The sequence below is a fragment of the Odontesthes bonariensis genome, chromosome 18, assembly GCF_027942865.1.
Source record: "Odontesthes bonariensis isolate fOdoBon6 chromosome 18, fOdoBon6.hap1, whole genome shotgun sequence".
NCBI classification, from domain to species: domain Eukaryota; kingdom Metazoa; phylum Chordata; class Actinopteri; order Atheriniformes; family Atherinopsidae; genus Odontesthes; species Odontesthes bonariensis.
Window position 1 is genome coordinate 23,571,295 of NC_134523.1, and position 24,815 is coordinate 23,596,109.

At 40.8% G+C, this 24,815-nt stretch overlaps 1 protein-coding gene across 1 annotated transcript; it reads left to right on the plus strand.

Annotated features, from left to right (window-relative positions):
• Positions 1-956: 956 nt before the first annotated feature.
• Positions 957-23,165, plus strand: LOC142367369 (uncharacterized). Its single transcript, XM_075449340.1, has 19 exons — positions 957-1,069; positions 4,168-4,434; positions 5,533-5,811; positions 5,925-6,227; positions 7,025-7,126; positions 7,207-7,224; positions 12,255-12,328; positions 13,652-13,712; positions 14,417-14,514; positions 15,941-15,951; positions 16,518-16,578; positions 18,687-18,846; positions 18,948-19,208; positions 19,473-19,745; positions 20,447-20,749; positions 20,840-20,950; positions 21,067-21,084; positions 21,187-21,228; positions 23,050-23,165. Exons 1-19 carry the CDS (start codon positions 1,021-1,023, stop codon positions 23,067-23,069), a joined length of 2,511 nt encoding a protein of 836 aa, XP_075305455.1. The 5' UTR covers positions 957-1,020; the 3' UTR covers positions 23,070-23,165.
• The last annotated feature ends 1,650 nt before the right edge of the window (positions 23,166-24,815 follow it).

Consider the following 24,815-nt stretch of genomic DNA (forward strand, 5'->3'; position numbering starts at 1 on the left):
AGAGCGGACCGCCCAAGTGCCATCATTCCATGCCGTATGTGGGCCGGATGAACATGTCAGGTGTGGGCCGGATACGGGCCAAAAGAGTTTTGCTATCTGGGTAGGAACTCCTTTTATGTCCTGTATGATGTTTCATCATTTATTAGCATCCTATAGCGCACCTGAGTACGTGACACTGAACTAACACCTCTTTTATTCTTAATATGAGTTGAATCTGAGTGAAATTATCTTTACGCTATCAGAAATTCCACCAGATTTGATGTTCTGTTACAGTACCAGTATAACATATATAATATTATTTAAATTGAAAGCAAAAAAACAAATACACTTTATTTGGGCCTCATGTGTTTGCATTAATTATAGCAGGCAGTCATTTTAATTGCTTGATCTTCTTCATCTACAAGGCGGAAGCTGCACCAGTTAGAGTTTAAACAAGGGAACATGCAGCTGCTGGCATCTTTTTTCTCACACCCACTGCAGGATGACCCTTTTATATTGTTGCATCATCATAGCTCTTTATTATTCTGCTACTAAGATGCCCAAACTGCACAATAAATGTTCTGCCTTTTATGCAGTTGAAGCATTTCTTCTTCTTCCAAAGGAGACACAGGTGCACCGCGTCTGTAAAAGAAGTCCATCCAAGCAAATGCACAAGGTTTTAAAAAATAATATTTTCCTGCCTCCTGCTTCTCTTGCTCTGATGAAAAGAAACACATCTAATGTAAAAAAATGATCAACTAAAAGTAGATAAAGGTTACACGAAGCAGTTAAGATAACGGCGCTGAGGCATCACCTGCCCTGTACCTGTTACCTTTGTCCTTGTGTGACTTCCTCGCTTCCATCGACGCATTTTGATAGGAAGAGATGAGAGGAGAGGAGTCGAGGATGGACATTTCAGAAAATGAGATAAGGGCACGGTCTTTGTTTAGTGAACACGCCCCTGTCCTCCAGGTTCAAATCAGCTGACTCTCCTGGAAGCAAGTTGTCTCTGCTCCACCTCATGAGCTCCACCAAAACAACATGAAGAATTTATTCGTGTTTTTTCTTCTTTGTCACGTTGCGTCTCCAGGTAAGAACCAAGATGCGGCTCTTACTTCTCCATATTGAAAGTTTCTCGATGTTTGCATTGGCTTTCCTGTGTCAGCGCACCATAGTTTCATTTTCACTCCTGAAAGTCAAGTGACACTTAAATGGATCATTGGGTTCACTTTAGTGATCATTTGGAACGTCATTACGCATCCCGAAGGCGCATCCCGAAGGCTTTCAGCAGATTTTTTATATTTCCCTGCAGCTATGTCCTTTTGTAACAGAAAGGCAGGATTATGTCATGATCAACTGAGACCGTTGCTGAGTGACAGAATGCGCGTCCACGCGGCGAAAAAAGCACTGCGCTCGTACCACGGCGTCACTCCTGGAAGTGTGAAGGCCCAAAAAAACTACTGCGTGTTTTTGTTTGTTTTTTTTAGCTGCTTGCTATAAGTAATGTTAAACGCAAACATATGAGGCTTTTTCAACTGAAAACTTTGCCCAAAAACGGACTCTCTTAGTTTTTATATTCTCGACAAACTGCTGTCTTTTTGCAGTGACAGATAATGTAAAGTACACGACATAATATTTTTAATGCTTTAAGGGGTGTCAAACTCATTTTCACCACATCAGCATAATCGTTGCCCTCAAAGGGCCAGATGTAACAAATGTAACTAAATGCAATGTAAAATAAATGTAACTACTCCTTTAATGTTAAATAACTCTTAATTTATTACTAATTCAAGTTGCAAATTTTACATATATATATATATATATATATATATATATATATATATATATATAACCTTCGTCTTGTGTTAGGGTCGGCACCGACCCGTTTTTAGGTTTTAAATGCATAAAATAACCATATAAATTTGTTTATTGCATCAAGGCTTTATGACTTTGTCAGGAACCTCTATTTCCACAAAATAAAACAAAGAAAAATGTTTTCACTAAACTATAAAATGCTCTAGTTGAAATTAAGACCTTTGTGTTGTTAGGGTCGGTTTCGACCCAGTTATAAAAATAAGATTATAAAGCAATAATTAGAGCCAAAACTGAAATCACAAGTTCACTGTCACCCAACACACTGCTTTTCATTTTGTGTTTGTACTAAAGTTCTATTACTGAAAAAAGAGACTTTTGTTTGCCTTTTTCTTGAAGTAAATATATGGGTCGAAACTGACCCGTAACACCATAGATGTTACTATAGTTAATATTTTTAAAATGAAAAAATAAATAAAACTAATTTATTTAAGAGATGTGTTCTAAATCCCCTCAGTAATAGTCAGGTGACATAACAACCTTTTAATGATTGATTCTCTTGAGGTTCATTTTACATTCTTTTTTTTATTGAAATTGAGGGGTATACTGACAAAAACAAGGCCCAGGGGCCCACACCAAAATATTAAAACCAATATTTTTATGGATAAAGAAGCCTAACAAGGTAACCAAGAGATGAGAAAACAAATTGGATGATAGATTATTGTTTTTAGTGTATTTTACAACTAAATTAAAACACGGGTCAAAACCGACCCATTAACATAAGAGATGGTAACAGGGAACTAACACAAGACGAAGGATATATATATATATATATATCCTTTTAATTTGTCAGATTATGAAAACCACATCAACTCCATCAATCAACGGTCAAACTATCCAAGTGAATAAAGAAAAAAAACATCAAACACAAGTTATGACATTTACTTTGTTCAAAACTTGATTTATCAAACAAAGCTAGCTTTTACTGCTGCATTGTTTTCGGTTGGGGCTTTCACGAACACATTCTGCTGCGATCGCAGTTTGCCTTTAAATTTTTGGGAAGTTTTGTTGTTTTTCTTGATGCCTGATGTCGGCACACTCAGCTTCGTGTTTGGTCTCAGAATGCGGACGTCGGTCGTACTCTCTGACAACCGCCACCGCCTCATAACACAAAGACATACCGTTTTTTCTCCTTGAAGCACATCCTTCCAATCTATCTTGAAACAGAAAAATTGATGCTGATGGAAGGGCATCTGCATCAATTTTTCTTTTCCTGGACATTTTGGGATCATTATTTGTATTTCTCAATTCCACTTGTTGGGAAAATCGCATCGATTTGGAAACATTACAGTCCAGTGGCGGCATGCCACTTCGCGCGTGACATAATTGGCATGCATTGTGGGAAATGTTAGTTTTTGGTCACTGCATGTATTTGAGTTATTTATTTTTATACAATCAGACCTTTTAAGCTCTCGCGGGCCACATGAAATGACGTGGCGGGCCACATTTGGCCCGCGGGCCTTGAGTTTGACACGTATGCTTTAAGAGTTCACTGTGAATTCAGACTTTTTGATAACTTGAAATGCATACTCACAAATAAACTTAGTTCTGGCTAAACATGTAACTTTTTCTCCTTAGATAAATAAAGGAATCGTTACGCATATTTTAAGGTAATATCTTTAATTTGATATCGTTCCCCAGAGGAAGAGAGACTCATATATGTATTAAATTCAATCCTACAGACTTGTTGCCTTAAATCACATAAATCCTGAAATTCTTATCCTCATTTGTCGATCGTGCCGTTCTGTTTGTTTCCTTTAAAGGACGACATACACTGAAAAAAAGGAAGTGTTTTGGTGACTAAACAGAAATACGATTGCATAACATAAATGCACTGACTTTAAGTTTTATTGTTGGTTGACAATAAATCGAATACTTGAGATAATTACTTGCTGAATGACATAAAAAAGACACATGGAACACATTTCCAGTCAAACTGTCTGGCCACCGTATGGGTGTGCACGTCATACATTTTACACTGCTTATCTTCTCATGTCTTATGTTCTGTGTAAAGCACACTGATTTCATTTACGTCTGCAGTCGGCCCAAATAAAGCATTTTGCATTCAGATGGGAATATTAGATGTCTGAATGAAATACCATACAATGGCACTTGTCTTCTGTTGCGTTATTTTTCCAATCGCTGTTTGCTTAACGTATGAAATGAAAACTGAAATACAAAAAGCTCTGCAAGATGTATAATGGTGTCCAAGTGTGATGAAGCAAAGTCTGAAACTCTCATTTTGGAAATTATTCAACCAAATAATCAATTGATTATGATATTATTCAAAAGCTGCAAATCTTCTTTTGTGCACAGTGAAACACTCCCTGAAATATTTCCTCACTGCCACCTCTGGAGTCCCAGACTTTCCAGAGTTTGTGGGTGCTGCAACAGTAAATGAAGTTCAGGTGGGCTACTGCGACAGCAACATCAAGACAGCTGAACCCAAACAGGACTGGATGCGCAAACTGATTAAAGATGACCCGCAACACCTCGAGTGGTATTCTCTCAAGTGTCTCGGGAATCAGCAGGTCTTCAGAGCCAACATTGATGGCTTGAAGCAGCGTTTAAACCAGACTGAAGGTAATGTGTCATCTATATGTTTCCCCGACTGTTGGAGAGTTTTTTCCCCTTGACAGTATTGAGAATAAGCACATATAAACACCCAGTGACAATCATAACTGAGAAAATACAGGTTGCAATCATGCCACGCAACATTTTTGGTTAGCTCTGACCACTTAAAGATCTTTTACACTTGTCACATTCACACACAATCATACAGTTATAGTCTAAACCAGTGATACTCACTATTTTTTTCACAAGAGCCACATTGGCAGAGCAAAATTAAGGGAAGAGCCACTTTTACAACAACATACTAAAGTCCCCTTTTGCAAATATGCATTTCTACATATGAAACATCCCAGAAAAAAAGAAACAACACAGCCAATACATTTTCAATTAAGACCACATTTACTTTAATACTGGGATGAGCGGAAGCTGGCAGGCATGTCCTTGACTTTCTTCATGTTGCATTTGTAGTTTGTTGTTGTAATCATAGTGAGACATTCAGGATGAGCATGGTTTTTGTGCTGGTTTTTGCCCTTTTTTAATTAAAAACCGATCCATTGTGCCTGCATCTCGCGCTGGCTAAACGAGCTAGTGTGCACGGCGGTCAAGTGTGACGGTGGTTTAAGCGGGCTGCGTTGCCAGGTTTAACAGTGTCCCCCTTTAGGAAACACCATTAAGCCTTAATTAATACTAAGTACTTAATACTACAAAAACGTTAAACTTAATAAAAATACTTAATACTGTGCAGTATTCGCTGTATGTTATTTAAAAAATGTATTGTTATTGTTACCATATTGTTATAAGCTACTATGCGAGGATGAGCCGCCAATTAAAGCTTGAGGAGCCGCGCAATGAGTATCTCTGGTCTGAACAGTCCTTTTTTCCCCTCTGTCATTGTGGGGTGCAGTGTCTTGCCCAAGGGCACTTAGACAAGTGGTTGACCTTTTGATTGGCAGACAGCTACTTTCCAGTTTTCTCATACTCATAAGGAGCCCTGCGTATCTTTATCTGAGTATCTAGCCACTTTTTTGACTCTCCACTTGTCTAATCGTCCTCCTCTTATTACCTCAACAGGCAGTTTTCTCACGGTCCCTTTCTCTTCCATCCTCCCAGGTCCCCACATCTTACAGAGAATGAACGGCTGTGAGTGGGACGATGAGACAGGAGAAATCAAAGGCTTCAATCAGTACGGTTATGACGGAGAGGACTTCATTGCATTGGACCTGCGCACACTAACATGGATTGCTCCGATTTCACAGGCTGTCATCACCAAACTGAAATGGGATACTGAGAAAGCAAGATTGCAGTACAATAAAAACTATTACATTAACAAGTGTCCTGATTGGCTGAAGAAGTATGTGAACTATGGTCGGAGCTTCCTACATAGAACAGGTAAACTACCTGACACTGTTTAGTATTGTTTATGGCCACACCTGTTTCTAACCAAATCCACAATGTATGGACGCACATTACATCCTCTGAGAGTTATAATTTTCTCTCTGCAGTGCATCCCTCAGTGTCTCTCCTCCAGAAGACCCCCACCTCTTTAGTCAGCTGTCACGCTACAGGTTTCTACCCTGACAGAGCTGATCTGTTCTGGAGAATAGATGCAGAGGAGTTTCATGAGGGTGTGGACAAAGGAGAAATCCTCCCTAACCATGATGGGACCTTCCAGATGAGTGTCGAAATGAACGTTTCATCAATCTCACCTGAAGACTGGGAGAGGTACGACTGTGTGTTTCAGCTCTCTGGTCTCAAAGACGACATCATCACCAAACTGGACAAAACAGCCATTCGAACAAACTATGGTAAGAGGAACTGAATTTGTACCGTTTTTCTAAAGTTTTTCTAAAAATCATTTTCTTAGAAATTAAAAGTTTTTTTTGTATTTTGGAGGACTTGAGGAGTTTGTATTAACAGCCTGACATGTATACCACTAAAAACATGAAAAAAATATATTTTCTTTAAATGTACACAGTATTTTTTTATTCATAATGTGGTAAAATACTGTAAAAATTCCCATCTGTAAAAGCCTTTGACTGAGAATTTGAACTTGACTTGACCCACTGTTCAAAATACTCTTTTATAAATTAGCACAGCTTTGATAACAGCTCATTTGCTTGGTGAAACATTCATTTTAGGAGAATTTGTGAGAAAGAAAGAGATTTTTTTCATACCATCCCCCTCTGTAGTTAAATACATTGTACAATGTTAGCTTCAATCACAATTAGAAGACACGTTTAACATTTAGAAGTATAGTAAGGTCAAACCAAAGTTAGACCAAGATGAACATTTAGTGAGGGCCTATGGGGCCAATGACCAATATATCTGAGCATCGCTTCCAAGCTGATTCTGCATATTCACCTGCATATATCTGTTTTCAAAAAACAAAACAAGTCCCTCATCCTGAGGGCTGCAAGCCCTCCTGGATTACATGAGTACGGTTTCTGCTATTAAAGCTTCTTTTTGTAAGGAACTACATCAGCCAACAAAATAAGGGGATCCCAAAGCAATAATCAGAGCTGTTGCACTCACTTAGAAAAACACTTTTAGAGCTGAATTTTCTTGGGTGTGTGACTGAAACCACTTTGTTGCATCTTCTCAGTTTCTCCTTCAGAGTTTCCAGTTGCTGCTGTTGTTGGAGGTGCTGTAGGCCTACTGCTGCTGCTGACACTCGCTGGAATCCTCTGTGCAAAGAACAGTAATGGTGAGACACCACCACTTTCACTCAACAGAATTTGCATGCATGTCATTTTATTTTCACAGTATCAATTGTCTGTGTTTCAGGGTTCAGTCTCGCTGACTGTAAGTACTCTCCCTTTAGATACGTTAAAGTGATTTCTTCATACATTTTTGTAATAAGTTATTAATATTCTATTCGTTGTAATGGGGAAGATTTAACTTTTTCTTTACCTTTTATCCCGACAGGTAATGATGAGGAAGAGGAGAGTCTTTAAATTAACATCACATGTCGCAGACATGATCATCTCCAACAGAGAAACATCTGAAGAATATTTTATGTCAGTCTGTGTTGGAGGCACAAATAATCTGGGCACCACTCTTAGTCAGACACTGACCCATCAGCATGTTTATGGAGAGAACCTGGAGCCACTAAGAACGTCTTACAAAGACAGCTGCTGAACTGCAGCCTGTGTTGGCATTTTCTATGTATACAGGAACGACTAAATCTGTTCCACATAACCTTGCGTCACTAACGATATATCTTTAAAGTAGAGAGTCCACACTTTCACCATCACTTCTGTGGCCTCTTTTAGTGAAATCACCCAAAATTCACACACCAGAAAAAACAAGCTCCCTGACGGTCAAACAAGCAACAAACTGTGTTTGTTTTGGTGATGAGAAAGAAGGGCATTTCACACCTGAGACATGGAAGTGTACAGCAGCAGTTTGCCACAAGAGGGCAACTTTGTCAGTTCAAGATGTAAAGCCGCTTTCGGACAGACAGTTCTAAGAAAGTAGTTATCAGAACTACCCTCCTCGAATTTCGTTCTGATAACTATCCTTCCCCAGCGGAACTGTTTCAGTCTGCATTCGCACATGAGTCGGGACCTGATAGGGACTGATGCGCCGCGCGCAGCCGTCTGCTTCCGTGACGTGTTAGCCGTTAGCCGTTTAGCGCTACATTCAAACACAAAACAAAACGGTAAAAGTAAGGAGAGTAGAACAAACACCACCAAGAAGCTAATATGGAGAGCGGGGAGGTCACTGTGTTTATGGTCTGCATGATGGTGATATTAATCATGGACAATCACATCAGGCGTCTAATATCGAGGCTGGAAGAGCTCACAGAGAGAGTCAGGAGATACTTTTTTATTTCATGAAGGAAGAAAGGAGAGCAGAGCGCTGCAGACAAATGAGACCAGTGTAAGTTAACTTATTAAACACCCGCTGGTTGTGCCTGTGTCATATGAGGAGACATTTCAGCCGTGATAGCGTGACGTGGGGCGTAGCTACCGACCACCACACACCTCCCTTAGATTAGTTCTATAGAACCATGAAAAGACCCGACCTCGGAGAAGGAGCTAAATAGTTATAGGAACTAAGGGAGAAAGCCCCGAGTTCCTGTATGTCCGAACACGGGAGAAAACGGCCCCGCAGATTAAAAGGTTATTAGAACTGCCAAAGGTTCCTACAGTCCGAAAGCGGCTTAAGAGAAAGGGAACGTGCTGTCCCAATAATATTATATGTTTCTTTTACATTTTGATGATCAAAACTGTAGGAAAAAAAAAGAATTTCACAAAAAGTTTAACAGAAATGTGAAATATAGAGAAATGTACAATAAATCTGTAAAAAATTTAGAATGATTATGAGGGAAATATTTGAAACAACAGACTTTTAAGGGACATCAGTCAAATATTTTGTAAAAGAAAGGTAATATGTGATCTTGATGTGAGAGAGGAATGGCTTGTGGATCTTTTTTCTTTCCTGTTCCTACTTTTGAATTCTCTCTATTACTTTGACTTGTCATTAAAACAGTAACCTCACACTGAATCACGTGGTCAGTACTGCTTCTCAGTTTATTTCAACCTCATATTCATATAGGTCAATAGTCCCGGATACGGGATGTCATTAGCCGCTTTCGGAAAGACCGTTCTAAGAAAGTAGTTATCAGAACTACCCTCCTCGAATTTCGTTCTGATAACTATCCTTCCCCAGCGGAACTGTTTCAGTCTGCATTCGCATGATGGTGATATTAATCATGGACAATCACATCAGGCGTCTAATATCGAGGCTGGAAAAGCTCACAGAGAGAGTCAGGAGACGATACTTTTTTATTTCATGAAGGAAGAAAGGAGAGCAGAGCGCTGCAGACAAAGGAGACCAGTGTAAGTTTAACTTAACACCCGCCGGTTGTGTCTGTGTCATATGAGGAAACATTTCAGCCGTGATAGCATGACATGGGGCGTAGCTACCGACCACCACACACCTCCGTCAGATCGTTCTATAGAACCATGAAAAGACCCGACCTCGGAGAAGGAGCTAAATAGTTATAGGAACTAAGGGAGAAAGCCCCGAGTTCCTGTATGTCCGAATACGGGAGAAAACGGCCCCGCGGATTAAAAGGTTATTAGAACTGCCAAAGGTTCCTACAGTCCGAAAGCGGCTATTATTTATGGCCCTCCAAAATATGCCCGTAATGTATTCCATCCCTCAACACCGTCCATCATATTTCTCTCTGTTCATTCCCTATGGCGAGTACATGTGTCGTTCCTTTTTTGGCTACTGGCCAAACATCGCTTTTTTAAAAAGAATTTATTAAATCATACATTGCAAAATGTTTGAATGCATTGTGTTGTTAAATAAGCTGAGTAATAGCAAATAAAACTCGTTATTTGCAAAACAAGTTTTGCAATATGTCGGTCTATTGATTTATTGATTAACAATGTGAAAGAAGTGGTTTTACATGGCTTTAAAATGTTATTAATTCTTGTTCACTCTTGGAAGTTTTTTATGCCAAAAAGAATTGTTTGAGTTCACAAATGTTGGAATAAAATATGATTTTAAAAAATGCTTAAACAGGTTTTTATCTAACATTGTTAATGTTATTATTCTTATTTTGTGATTTCAGCTATTTCCATTTAAGACTATGCTTCCTAACATAAATAATAACAATAGCCTACATTGAATGGGCTAAAATTCAGCTAAGATAGACCTGCTGTATACGGCAGGCATATTTGCTGTTACTTACATGGAAAATCTCCGGCCTCTGGCCCTCTCAAAGAGCCATACAGAGCGAGCTGGCCCTCTTTAGAAAAAGTTAGGGGACCACTGGTTTAGGTTATAGATAACCTACATAAGTCTAACATTTAAATGTCGGTTCAATGTTGTTTAAACATGTTGTTCAGTTTCGGTGGTGACCTTCTTAGGATAAAAATGATCCACCGTGTTAACAAAACACTGAAAGCTTTGGCTTTAGAGCCGACATACCTCACTGTTTACTGCAGTTTCTGTTCTTCAGGTGTTCACATTTTTCAGAGGATGAATGATGTCATTGCAATGATGAAACTGGAGCTTCCAAAGGTTCAAAAGGTCAATTTGGCTGCAATAGTGAAAACTTCATAAGATTTGATGTGAACATACTAACATGAAATACTCCAAAATGACAAGCTGTCGTCATCAAACATGACTGGGACAGAACTGTACACAGAAGTAGTTGTTATAAACAACTGCAGTCATTTCCTTAAAGTATTTGAACCTATAGTCACAGCTCACTGCTGACAACAGGCAGAATTATGAGGGACACCACAAAAGCAGGTCTTCCTCATATATGTATATATATATGTATATATATATATATATATATATATATGTATATATATTTCCCTATGTGCACATTTTAGTTTCATTATCAGATTGATCTATTTTCTATTTTCATCAAGAGAAATAATAAAGTTGTTCAAACGGGCCTCCTCTGCAGCAGCGACAGATGAAAATACCCCAAAAATACAGTGTTTAAATGAAGAATGATACAGAATATTAAGAATATTAATAATATACAGCATGTGAAACATAATGTTTTCTGAAGAACAATGGAAATCAGCCAGAGTGGGATTATTACAAGCATATGTGCAACTTATGTGAGAAAAGAAATAGTTTGCAAAGCAAGAGGAGATCAAAGGTTTTCTCTTTCAATCTATGAGGAACCAACAGAGCAGGTTGATCAAGTTTATTTTCAGATAAAGTCGTCTTTTATGCCGCCGTGAAGATAAAAAGAAAAAAGTGAAAGTATTACCAACTGAAACATCTTTTGTTTGTAACTTGATCATAAATATCCCGACTGCATGTCCTGGGTTGTGGAGCGTTCACTAAGTACAGAAGGAAAATCAGTCTGGAAAAAAAGTACAAAACTTTGTCATTTGTCTTTCTAGGACGATGCACATTAGAACAGGGGTCTTCAACGTTTTACAGGCCAGGGACCCCCAAACTGATGGAGAGTTGGAGCAGGGACCCCCTACTATTTATATGGCATACAATTGTGTTTTATATTTAACAGGGCCTAGTGCCATGTATAAACATAGCTACTCTGTTATTGTACATTCAGCACTAAGCTATTAAAATAATACTAAGGTTAATATAATCATGTTTTTATTTTAAACATGTGCAAGGTACAGGGTGGCCGTGCCACTGCCTTTTATAAACAAACATCTTGCATACAACACTGAGCTACTCAAATAATCCACAGATTTTAACTTTAAAGACATGGTTGGTAATCCTGTTCAGAAACACATTTTGTAATACTGGGTGAAATGGTCCGTCTATCCTGAGAGAAATCTATACAAGATGTATTTAGAAAAAGGGACGAAAATAATCAGACCTCTGTGGCAGCTGCAGGACTGAGAAAAAGCTGACCAATCCGAGATCAGCGTCCCGCTGATCTCGGATTGGTCGCCTACAAAAAACCAATCAGATGCCTCTGCTTTCTGCCTACGCCCCCACAGCCCTTTTACAGACAGCCGTTCCACTTCCTATTCGCCCCATTATAAAAAATTTGGCTGCAGTTCAGTTTGGGTTTTCTGAGAGTGCGTCGTGTCCCTCTTGTGTTGTCGCGCTCCCCTTTGGCAGGGGTGTCCTCTGCGTGACCATCTTCCGCCGTTTTGATGAGTTCCCTTCTATTTCGCCTGTACTGGTGTCCTTCTGCTTCCACCATGTATGACCGTGGCTCGGGTGTTGGTTGTATCACTTTAGCTGGTCTCCACTGCTTGCCGTCTCTCAGTCTCACCGTGTCTCCGAAGATGAGGGCTGGTAGCGTGCGTGACCCTCGGTCTTAGCAGTGCTTCTCTCTGTCTTGACATTCTGTCCCCAACTCCTTCCAGTGTTTTCGGTTTCAGTAGATGTTGTGCTGTGGGTAGTCGTGTCTTCGTTCTGCGTCCCATTAGCAGCTGTGCAGGTGAGGGCAGGCCATCCAGGGGTGTGTTTCTATAATCCAAAAGGGCGAGGTGAGGGTCTTGTTTGTCAGCTTTGGCCTTCTTCAGGAGATTTTTAACTATTTGCACTGCCTTCTCTGCTTTGCCGTTGGATTGAGGATATGTGGGTGACGATGTGGTGTGTTTGAATCCGTACTCCTCGCTGAATGTTTTGAATTCAGTGGAGGAATACTGAGGGCCGTTGTCGGAACAGACTTCATCAGGTATGCCGTGTCGGGAGAACTGTTGTTTGCAGATGTTGATGACTGCTTGGCTTGTTGTGGTGTTCAGTTTGTTTATTTCGATGAAGTTTGAGTAGTAGTCAACCAGGACGAGGTAGTGTTCTCCATCAAGTTCGAAGATGTCGGTGGCGACTTTTTGCCATGGTCTTTCGGGTATGTCATGTCCGATCATGGGTTCCTTTCTGTTCTGCCTCCTGTATGTGTTGCATATGGCGCATTTTGAGACCGCGTCTGTGATCTGTGCTTGCATCCCCGGCCAGAATAGGACATCTCTTGCAAATCTTTTTGTTTTCTCGATCCCTTGGTGACTGGAGTGTATTTTCTTTAACATCATCCTTCTCTGTGTGTTTGGTATGACTAGTTTGTTGCCCTTGAATATCAGTCCATCTTCTACTGTCATTTCGCTCTTGTAGTCCCAGTACAGCTTAGCCTCATCTGGAGTATCGTTTTTTTTGTTTGCCCAGCCTTGGAGAATGAATTGCTTCACTGCTGTGAGTGTTGGATCCATCTCAGTTTCTGTGCGTATTTCCTGGAGTCTCTCGGGTGCTATGGGTAGGCACATTACTGCGCATACTTGTATGTCCTCATTATTTTCATTTTCGTCAGTTTCTTTCAAGAAGTTCCTGCTCAGCGCATCAGCTACGTGTAGCTCCTTTCCTCTTTTGTATTTCACAGTCATGTTGTACTTCTGAAGCCTGAGCAGCATTTTCTGGAGTCGCAGTGGGGTCTCGGCCAGTGGTTTCTTCATAATTACCTCCAGAGGTTTGTGGTCAGTTTCGACTTCGAATGTGCGCCCAAACGGGTATTGGTAGAATTTTTCACATCCAAACATGATGGCAGCCAGCTCCTTTTCTATTTGTGCATATCTTTTTTGGGTGTCTGTGAAGGCTTTTGAGGCTTATGCTATGGGGCAACCGTCTTGGAAGAGTACGGCTCCTATTCCGCAACTGGAGGCGTCCACACTTAGTATGACTGGCTTCGATGCGTCGTAGTATCTCAGCACTGGAGCCTCCGTGACCATTTCCTGCAGTTCTTTTGAAGCTCCTATCGTGTTCCTCCATCCAGCTCCATTCTGTGATCTTCTTCAGCAGCGTTCGGAGTGGGGCGGTGACGGTGGATAACTGTGGTATGAATTTTCCCAAGTACGTGATCATCCCAAGATAAGTCTGTAATTCGGTCTTGTTTGTGGGTTTTTGCATTTTGTTGACTGCTTCTGCTTTTTTGGGGTCTGGTTTAAGTCCTTCTGCTGTCAGAATGTGTCCCATGTATTTCACTTCTTGTGCCGCGAATGTGCATTTTTCTGAGTTGAGTTTGATGTTCTTTTCTCTCACTCGGTCCAGCACTTTTTTCAGTCTTTGGTTGTGTTGCTCTTTGTTTGTTCCCCATACGAGGATGTCATCGACAATTACTTCCACTCCCTCCATGTCCTCAAACATTTTTGTCATCAGTCTTTGGAATATTTCTCCGGCAGTGTTGATTCCGAATGGCAGTCTTTTGTATCCGTATCGTCCGAATGGAGTGTTGAACGTGCACAGCGCTGAGCTTTCCTTGTCCAACTTCACCTGCCAGTATCCACATTGTGCGTCGAGTGTGCTGAATACCTTGGCTCCTGGCATCCGGGCCATCACTTCTTCGATCGTCCTCATGGGGTAGTGTTCCCTTTCGATAGCGTCGTTTAAGTCCTTGGGGTCCATGCATATCCGTATTTTCTGTTTCTCTGGCTTCCATACCGTCACCATGCTGCTCACCCACTGCCTCGGCTCCGTTATCTTTTCGATGACGTCCAGGTGTTCAATCCTCTTCAGTTCATCTTTTATTTTCTCTCTCAAGGCGACTGGGACTCTCCTTGGGGCATGGATGATGGGCTGTGCGTCTGCTCTGATCTTGATGCGCTGTTCTCCTTCGAAGCGCCCCAGTCCCTCGAACACGTCTGAATATTCCGTCGGAATGTCTTGACTTTGGCCTGTTGTTATTTCTCTGATACGTTTTATGAGTCCGAGGCTTACGCAAGTTGTTAGGCCCAGCAGTGGTGTTGCCTTCTGGTTCAGCACTTGAAATTCAACTTGGTGAAACTGGCCCTTGTATTCCGTCAGCAGTTGACATTTCCCCATTGGCTTTAGGCACTGCCCTCCATAAGTTACTAGTTTTGCTTTTGATTTCCCAATTTGTGCTCCTGTTTGTCGATGGATTGATTCAGGTATTACGTTGCATTGCGCGCCGGTGTCTATTTTCAATGTGACTTTCTTGTCGTTGATGACGAGGTCCGCTTCCCAGTCTTCCCCACCGTTTACCTTTACCATGTCGACGTACATTTCTTCTGGATCCGATTCGGATTGTCCTTCTACCCTGTGCACTGGCTTTCTGGTCATGCACGACGCTGTTTTTGACATGCATTTGTTCGAAAAGTGATTCATTTTTCCACAGCTGTTGCATTTTTGACCGTATGCTTGGCATTTTCCCCTCTGGTGATCTCGGCCGCAGTATTTACAGTCCCAAATCATATTTTGCCTGTGTGAGGTGGCGGGTGACGTCTGCTGCTTTTTTTCGCGGTCTCGTTTGATTTCGTTGACTGCACACTCGGCTTGTGCTTTTGGTTGTAATTGGTCCAATTGTATACGGCTAGCCTCTGCAGCGTGGCATATGTCGATAGCCTGGGGTAAGTCTAGGTCGGTTGTTCTCAATAATTTTGCCCTTACGTGGTCATCCCTTATTCCCACAACAATTCGGTCTTTTATCAAACTGTCACATATTTGTCCGTACTCACATGACCTCGCCTTTAATCTCAAATCCGTAACGAACTGGTCAATGCTTTCGCCGTGGGCCTGTACACGAGTGTTGAACACATGCCTCTCAAACGTCACATTCCTTTGGGGGGTGAAGTGTTGCTTGAACTTCTCCAGCAGTACCTTAAGTTTTGTCTTATCCTCTTGCTCTGTGAATTCGAAGTTGTTGTAGATCTTCAGTGCTTCATCCCCGATGACGTGTAGCAACGTGCAGCTCTGTACTTTCTGTGACTTTCCTTCAATGCCTGTAGCCGCCATAAAAAATTCAAACTTTTGTCTCCATCTTTTCCATTTGTCGGCGATGTTTCCTTCCAACCATAAGGTATCCGGTGCTTTTAGCGCGTCCATTTTTTTTTCTTGACGAGGATTCGTCTTTCCTGACACCATGTAATAAAATGCAACTGAGTCCCGTGGCTGTGTAATGATAACCGATTTATTTTGAGAGGCAGCACCGGATATATACCTTGCAGCTTGAGTTATGCGGCGGAGCCCTCTAGCGCCGTTGTATATCATTACAGATTTAGATGAATGTTTCTGTCTCTGTCCCTCCCCCACTGTCTCCTCCCTTCAGATACCTTCCAGGTGAGATGCATTTCATCAGTAATAAATGTGTACAACCTGGACATGTCACCAGTCCGGTTTAGATTTCTGATGAAACAATAAGTTTTGTTTTTATGTTTGCTCTGGCTCTGTCTGAGCTACTTGCACACTTATCAGATGACACCCATGATGATGATCATAGTTGATAAATAAATTCATTGACCCGCATCCAATGACACGGTTTGCTGACTGGAAAAGGCAACAAGAAACAGCGAATGACGCTTAAAAGAAAAAGAAAAAACTCCTCTTGCGGACAAACCAAACCACTACAATCAATTAGGCCTACAAGAAAGAAAATGAATAGATCATTGTGGAGCAGCATAGATGCATGACCAGTTCCCTCACCTGCCTGTAGGCATGCTGTCAATTATTCAATCAGAGGAGTGGCAGTATAAAAGGAGCCCTCCCTCATGCTTTCCCTGTCTGCTTCCATTGAATTGTCTGCTACCGGGTTAGGGGTCATTTTCTCGACAAGGTATGTCTGCTGCTCTCGCGGCATGTTCACCTTTTGGTCTCTCTGGTGTGCTGATTATTTGTTGTTGCTGCAGTTGTGGCCGCTATGCATCCCTGGCTCCAGTGGCTCTCGGGGTGCTGTCTCCCCTCGCGGTGGTGAGTGTTTGATCTCTCTCTGTGTCTCTGTATGCTACATTTTAGGGCTAATGCTAGTATGCTCAGTTAACAGGTGGACTGCCGCCTGGGTCCTCCTCTCCTCCTCCGAAGCGTGTGTCGGTGCGTGTCATCATAAGATGCTGTTGTAATTCTGGTCGCACTGACCGGTAGGCTGGAGACACTGCTGCTCTGCACGGAGCTTCTGATCCTGCTGCTCTGCACGGAGCTTCTGATCCTGCTTTACTGACTGACAGTTCGTCCAACCTGCTCGGGGGTTTTATCTATCGCCGATAAGTATTGCCTGAACAAGGTCTTGCTTGGGATTCCCTGTTTTAATGTTGTAATCGTCTAGTGCTTCAGCCTTACGGTAGGCGTCCACTATTCCGGCACGTCAAGCCGCATCCAACGCATTCAGTTAATTTTCAATGAAATCCGGCCGATCGTTGTCGCCGTGCTCGCAAAGCATGCTGGGATTCCGGCACGGCGAGCGGCGGACCTGCGGCACGTCAAAAAGTTGGGCTCGGCCGGACTTTATGCAAATTTGCCACGGCAGACGGAGTGCGTTATCCAATGACAGTAGATCATGTGTTCTCCTGTGTCGCAGCAGCACAGCAGCTCTCCTCGCTCGCAGATCCGGATCCATGGTACAATATGAAATAATGTTCCATTGCTAACGATTTATACACATTAATTTCCCTCCAAAACTCAAATTTTTAGAGGGAGAAACTTCGGTTGGTTAAAATCACAAGTTATTTACTTTCCCCCGGAGCCATTCTACACACCCCACACACCCACTGTAGTAGCAACACGGCGACAACTAGGCATCCAATCCGGCGAGTTACGTTGACGTGCCGGAATAGTGGACGCCTAGCCTTAACGGCTGCGCCCGGCGCCGACGGACGGCAGTCTGAGCACTGTGCCTGACGCACGGAGGGTCTCTGGCAGTTTTAATTGATTTTGAGGTTACACTCCCTTAGGTGCTGTTTTGTTTTCTTTGTTAGTTTCCGTTAGCTACTTTAAAATAATTTGTATATTGTTTTCTTTTGGAGTACATTTGTATTTTGGTTTTGTTTATTTCTTTTTCAGTTACTAAATTGACCATTACTAAGATTTGTTTATCTCCTTCTCAGTGCTGGTGGTCTGGGTGGTGGTCTCCCCCCTTTCTTTTTGCTGTGTTCCTTTGGGATTTGAGTTCTCACATTTTGGTGTCCTTAAGTTGGTTTGTTTCTTTATATATTTTAGTTAGGATTCTGCCCCCCTTCTCACTAGCCCCTGTTTCCCCAGTCACGCTCAGCACTGTTTAGGTCTTCTTTCATTTTTCTGTATGAATGTTTTTAAATCATATTATAAAAAGACAACGATTATAATAAAAACTATATCTTTTTGTATAAACATCGAACTACGTCTTCTCATTCATTGTATATTGAACCTGCGTGTCCTTGAATCTAAACTTAATAATTCTCTGGGTGAAATTCCTGGACTGGCGTTGTTGGATTACACCGAAAACCATTTGAGCAACTTAGTCTGCTCGGCTTCCACAAGTGCATAGCGTAAGATATCCTGTGTCTGAAATGTAAAGAGAGGATCCTAAGATTTTACTCAGCTCTGATCGGCATGAGTGATTCTGTGTTTGCACCCCCTCCTCATGTAAGGATGATAAAAATGAGGCAATACTGAATACAATGTATGGGTTGATATAAGTTGGGTTGATTTAATTTCAAGGATACTTAGAAATGCCAAAACAAAAGAAGCAGGTAAAAGTTAAGACTGCTAAATTCAAATGCACTATGATCTGTAGATCAGTGATCCATTTCCTAAGAGGATAAAAAGATGAATTTAGACTGCTGTTGTAGTGCTCTCAACACTGACGGCATAATTCACTTTCTTATATGTGTTCTGTTATGTTGTTGGTTCATCCTCTTTAATGTTGTGCGGTTTATCGTCTTGAATGTTATGATTCATTTAATAGTTGTGGTCTCTTTAAGAGATCCGGTGACGTTTCAGGATAACGGCTGTTCTGTTGATGCGCGAGCATATTGTTTTGTCTGTTAATAAAGAGTCTTAATGTGAGAAGTTTTCGGCTCATCGTTTGTAGCACTCATACCTAGCAGGTGATCGAGTCACAGTTCTCAGTAACGAGTTTGCTTAAACGTTTTTATCACAACACGGAGGGATTAAGCAGCGGTGCCAACATCATCTTTCAGGGAAACTTGAAAAACAAAATGAAGATAATATTATTGTTTCTCTTCTGTCAAGTTTCAGCAGCAGGTAGGCCTATAATCTATTTTTCTCGCATCGTTGGTTGAACATTTTTAAATCCTGCGAACTGTAACTAATAGTGATGTTATAAAACTGAAACTCTCCCGCAGTGAAACGCTCATTGACGGTTTTGACCACTGGATCTTCTGGTGTCTCAAATCTGCCAGAGATGAGCAGGGCTATAGCCGCTGAAGGTGTTCGGGTGGATTACTGCGACAGCAACAAAAACAGAAGAAGTCACCCAGGTTTCTGGGAGAAAGTAAATGAAGACGATCCACAGATCCTAAAATTGTTAACCAATGTGTGTTTTGAGACTCTGCCCCTCTACAACCTGGCGATTGATGATTTGAAGAAAGTCAACACAAATGAAGGTATTGTAAAGTATTTTTTATATTTCAGTTTTTGTTTTCTGCCGCACTGTTAATAAATTAAAACACACCTCTTTTCTTTGGCTTTAACCACCGTCTAGGTTGTTTATTTTATGTGCACAGTTTTGTTTTATGATGTTTTTATTGTGTTTATTTTAATGTACAGCACTTTGGTGACCTTTGCGTTTATTTAAAATGTGCTTTGTAAATAAAATTGATTGATTTAAATCCATTCATCTTTGTTAACTGCTGTCTCTGCTGTCTCAGCTGTTCACATTTTTCTGTGTATGGGTGGCTGCGAATGGGACGAAAAGACTGGAGATGTCACCTCCCATTTGCAGTGTGGTTATAATGGGGAGCAGTTCTTGGAATTGGATCTGAATAATGCTACATGGATCGCTAATAATCCAATGGCTGCCATCATCAAACCAAAGTGGAACCGTGATAAGGCTATACTAAAAAGCTATCAAGCCTTCTACAAGCAGACGTGCCCCGATTGGCTGAAAAAGTTTATGGCTTTTGCCCCACTGAAGAGAACAGGTAAAGAAAGGTTTTGTGAATTTTTCATGCTGCAACAATGTACCAATAGTCAGTTCAGTTTGGATTTACATTCAATTAAAGTGACTGTTCAGTCTGACTTAACCTTCTTTTGATCATTTCTGTGCTTGTAAGATCTGATTCAGCTCTGAGAAGATAATAGAAAATAACACTTTGGGATCTAATGTTACCTTCAGTCAAAGCTTAAATTATGAGAGAGAATTCATAATTTGGCTTTGATATTCCCTGATGTACTGAAATACTGAGACTGACTGAATGCACATGGACAGCATGTAGTGTAATAAACAGGTTATAGTGCTGTCATGCTGGGTATTAATGGATGTATGGACCAGTGTGTGTAGTCCATTTACCTCAAAGAATAATCATCACACTTAGGCTGAATTATGCTTATACCTTACACAGATAATGTTGTGTTGTACCCAGAAGGAAAATGTGTTTTGGTTGGTCTAAGATTTCTATTAAACCATAATATCCTCAGTTGTTATTAACATGGCATTTTTTTTATCAGAAAGCTAGTAATATAATTCACATTCACTGAGCCTTCAGAGTCAGCAGTTTGATATAATCTTTCAAACCTCAGAGCATTCACTGTTTGTTCTGTACTCGTTTACGTGACAATTTTCAGACTTTATGCCTCATTTTGTTTCCATGTTTGACTTCCTTCGTTTTTTTTTCTCAAACAGATCTTCCCTCAGTGTCTCTCCTCCAGAGGACTCCCTCCTCTCCAGTCAGCTGCCATGCTACAGGTTTCTACCCTGTCAGAGCTGAACTGTTCTGGAGGAGAGATGGAGAGGAGATTCATGAGGACGTTGAACATGGGGAGATCCTCCCTAATAATGATAGGACCTTTCAGTTGAGCGTTCATCTAAGTGTTTCATCAATCTCACCTGAAGACTGGCAGAGGTACGACTGTGTGTTTCAGTTCTCTGACGTAGAAAACAACATCACAACCAGATTGGACAAAAAAGCGATCAGGACCAACGGGGGTAAGTTAGAGCAGTGGAGTTCATACATGAAACATATTTCTCTCTATAGTTTTGTAGAACGATTGTTTGAATCATTTTGTTTTATTCCAGTTTCTCCCTCAGAGTTTCCCTCCGGTGCAGTCATTGGAGCTGTTGTGGGACTGCTGCTGCTGCTGGCGCTCTGCATCACTGGATTCTTCATCTGGAGGAGGAACAACCATGGTACACACAACAAAACTACTGTTTATAAGAAACTGGTGTTCTGGCTTCACCTTCAAAGCAGAAATCTGTGAATTTCATTCATATTGAATTCATCATTTTTACTATCTATGTTTTAGGGTTCAGACCTGCAAACAGTGAGTCCCCCTTTATAAAATATGTTCATTTACTTCATTTCCCAGATACTTACTGTCTCAACACCCAGTTCTTCTAATCGTGTCTTTGTTTTCTGCTTGGAGCTGCAGATTCCTCAGACCAAACTTCTAATCCAACTGATGGAAGTGAGTCCTGAAATCTTTACTACACACATGTATTTTTGTCTTTTATATAATCACATGTAGTTGATGTTTCAGACATGAGATGTGTAACATTAATGGCTTTATCACTCTGTTAAAGTGACGGCATTCAGTCAGTCACACGTCAACTTTACAAAACCCGTTTCTCACACCTTTATGCCGTTGTTGTCTGATATTTTCCATTTGTGTGACATGGGACATGACATCCAGTGACATATAAAACATATGTTCCTATATAGTGACAGTGTTCTCACATCAGTATGTTGTATCATTATAGCATTTATTATCATCCTGACGAGCGTGCTGCTGCTTTGGGATTAGCTGGAAAAATATTTTAGCTTTACGAACAGCTGGTGTTATGTTCTGTCTGCTTCTTCCATTTAAAAGGTTTTGTTGCACTTCATACCATCAACTTATCCTCTGTTTGTCCAGCTTCGTCAGTCTCCACACCCCAGACTTGCTCCGTGTTAATAGTAATTCGTAAATGTCACTGGTTCCAATGCAGTAAGACACCAGTCGCAGTTTGAGTTTGTAGAATATGGCGTGCTCTTATCACAATTGTTTGTAGGCTTCTTTGGTTTTGGGTGCTCTTTAGTCCAAGGTATTGTACATCCAAGTTCAAAAAAATGAGAAGAAAAGAAATTCTCTGACTAAGGCACTCCCAATTAAAATGTCTTTATTACTTGACAAGTCCTACTTGGACATCTTAAAAACAAGGCCCACGCGTAGCGGCATGAGTGCCTTCTTCAGGGCAGTAACACAAAAGAACAGAGTAGTGCATTTGTTAAGGGTGTAGGTAAGGACAGGTGCAGACAACTATACAATTAGTGCTGAGCTTCTCCACACTGCTGAGCCCGCCTCTCAACACAGCTCTCAGCAGCAGAGAGCTGTCAATCAAACTACAGAAAACAACTGTGGGCCCGCCTCTCACACGGTTCCCAGCATAAGACAGTAAACATTCACAAAATTCAACCAAGAAAATATACACATTACACTTGCTGTGAGATTACACAACCTACATATATGTACATAGAATATAAATAGATCTAGGCCCTATATTTTCTTACGAAACCATGGAAAATTAAAAACAGTCACAAAAAAGGAACATAATCTATTTCCTCATTCAAGCCTGGAAATTCCATTGCTTTTAGTTTCCAAATCCAAAAGGTTTCCCTTTGTAGTAATAACTTGAGTTTGTCACCACCACGTACTGATGTTTTAACTATTTCAACCCCTTGAATTTTCAGGCTTGAAGGGTCACTGTGGTGTGCATCCTTATAGTGCTCGGCCATGGGGTAGTCTTCATTCTGGACTCTAATTGCATACTTGTGTTCATAAAAACGCTCTTTAAGTTTTCTTTTCGTCCTGCCTATATAAAAACATTCACATGGGCATTTCAGACAGTACACCACATATTCAGATTTGCAATTGATAAATCCATTTGTCTTGTATTCTCTCTGTGTTCTCGGGTCATGGAAACTCTTACTTTGGACAACTCCTTCACAATGTTTGCAAGAGCCACATTTATAAGTTCCCCTTAATTCTGTCTGTAGCCATGTTTTTTGTTTGGGGGCCGGTAGGTAGCTTCTTACAAGTTTATCCTTTATAGATGGTGCTCTCTGGAATACAGTAATGGGTGGATCTGGAAAGAATCACTCTGTATTATCTTCCAATTAGATGTGATTATTTGTTTCATTCTTTGGGCACACCTGCTATATTGGGTGAATGAATTTGTCCATTATGGAATATTCAGTAGGAATTTAACTATTGAACTGTTCAAATATTTGTACTTTTCTGTTTTGACAGGCTCTAAAGAAGAATTATAAAATGATGTTGAACTTCGGTGAGCTGATGATGACCACAACACTGATATTTTTGGACGGATCACTCACAGCAGAACCAATATTATTATCAAATGTTAATTGATGATGATGATGATGATACTTAAACACTCATAGTATCAAGCCAGACTTGGTTCACATGTGCGTGCCATGTTGGATTTAATAAATGTAAACATGTATAAAGTACAGTTTGCAGTTTGTTGAGCTATGGCTACTCTGATCAACCTCATTTCAACACCACTGACAGCTGTATCTCTTTTAGTCCGTTAGTTTGTAAAACCTTTTGACAGTTACAATGCATACAACACAGGAGTACAGCACAGATTCCACTTCTAAACTACTAAACAGAGAAAAGACCACAAATACAACAAAAGACCTTCTTAACCACTTTTAAATCACTGCCATCAGGCTGTTATGAGCCCAAACTTTTTCTGGGTCCAATTATATTTTATTGTATTTAGATTGAGATGAATGTTTCTGTCTCTGCCCCTCCCCCACTGTCTCCTCCCTTCTCGTACCTTCCAGGTGAGATGCATTTCATCAGTAAACGGACTTGGTCGTTTAGGTTCTGGAGCAGGGCCACACCTCTAATCACCTGGCAAATCATCTTATATGTCATCCACCCCCTCAGGACTATTTCATTTCTCTTTGTCACGTCCATGGGGTTTTCCCCATGTTTTTAGTTCTGTGTTTTATCATGTTTTAGGTTATTTCATGTCTTAGTTTTTAAGTTCATGTTTAGTTCTTAAGTGTTGGCATGTTTTAGTTTTGCCATTGTTTTTCCTCAGTCCCTGTGTTCAGGTCATTAGTTTCATTCACTTTACTTGTAGTTTTCTCTCCAGCTGCACTCAGTTACCAATCACCCTGTTCAGTATTTAGTTTCCAGGTTTCCCCATTCAGTGGTGAGTTCCTTACGCTGTTTTCACCTTTTACTCCACACCACCTCTAACTGAGCTTAGTACTTTCGTGTCATGTCGAGTCTTTTGTTTTCTTATCACATTGTTGTCATATTCATGTTTTGTTTCCACAGTTTAGTTTCCTCACCCGGCTCAGCCGCGCTTTGTTTTGACTTTTGTTGAAAATAAACCAAGTTTGCTCTTACCTTTGAAGTCCGCATCCGTGTCCTGCCATCCCCAAACCTGACACTCTTGATTCTTCTCTCCTTTTCTCTCATTAGTCTCTCAATCCATTCATCCAACTCTTGTCTTTCTCCTGAATTCATCCATCAGTTTTAATCTCATCCACCAATCCACCCCCCTAACCCTCATCCATCCATCCCTCACACCATCCCTCTTTCATGTTCATTCATCCACTCTTCCTTCCTTCCAGAGACAGAGACCCCACAAGGGTCATAAGGTGTCCCAGAGGAGCCTAACAATATGACTTAATCTTAATTCCTTCTCTTAAATTCTCTGTATTACTTTGACTTGTCATTAAATCGGTAACCTCACACTGTTGAATCACGTGGTCATTACTGCTTCTCAGTTTATTTCAACCTCATATTCATATAAGTTATAGATAACCTGCATAGATCTAACATTTAAATGTCGTTTAGACATCAGTTTCGGTGGTGACCTTCTTAGGGTAACAGTGATCCACCGTGTTAACTAAACACTGAAAGCTTTGGCTTTAGACCCGACATACCTCACTGTTTACTGCAGTTTCTCTTCTTCAGGTGTTTATTTTTCAGAGGATGAATGATGTCATTGGGATGATGAAACTGCAGCTTTC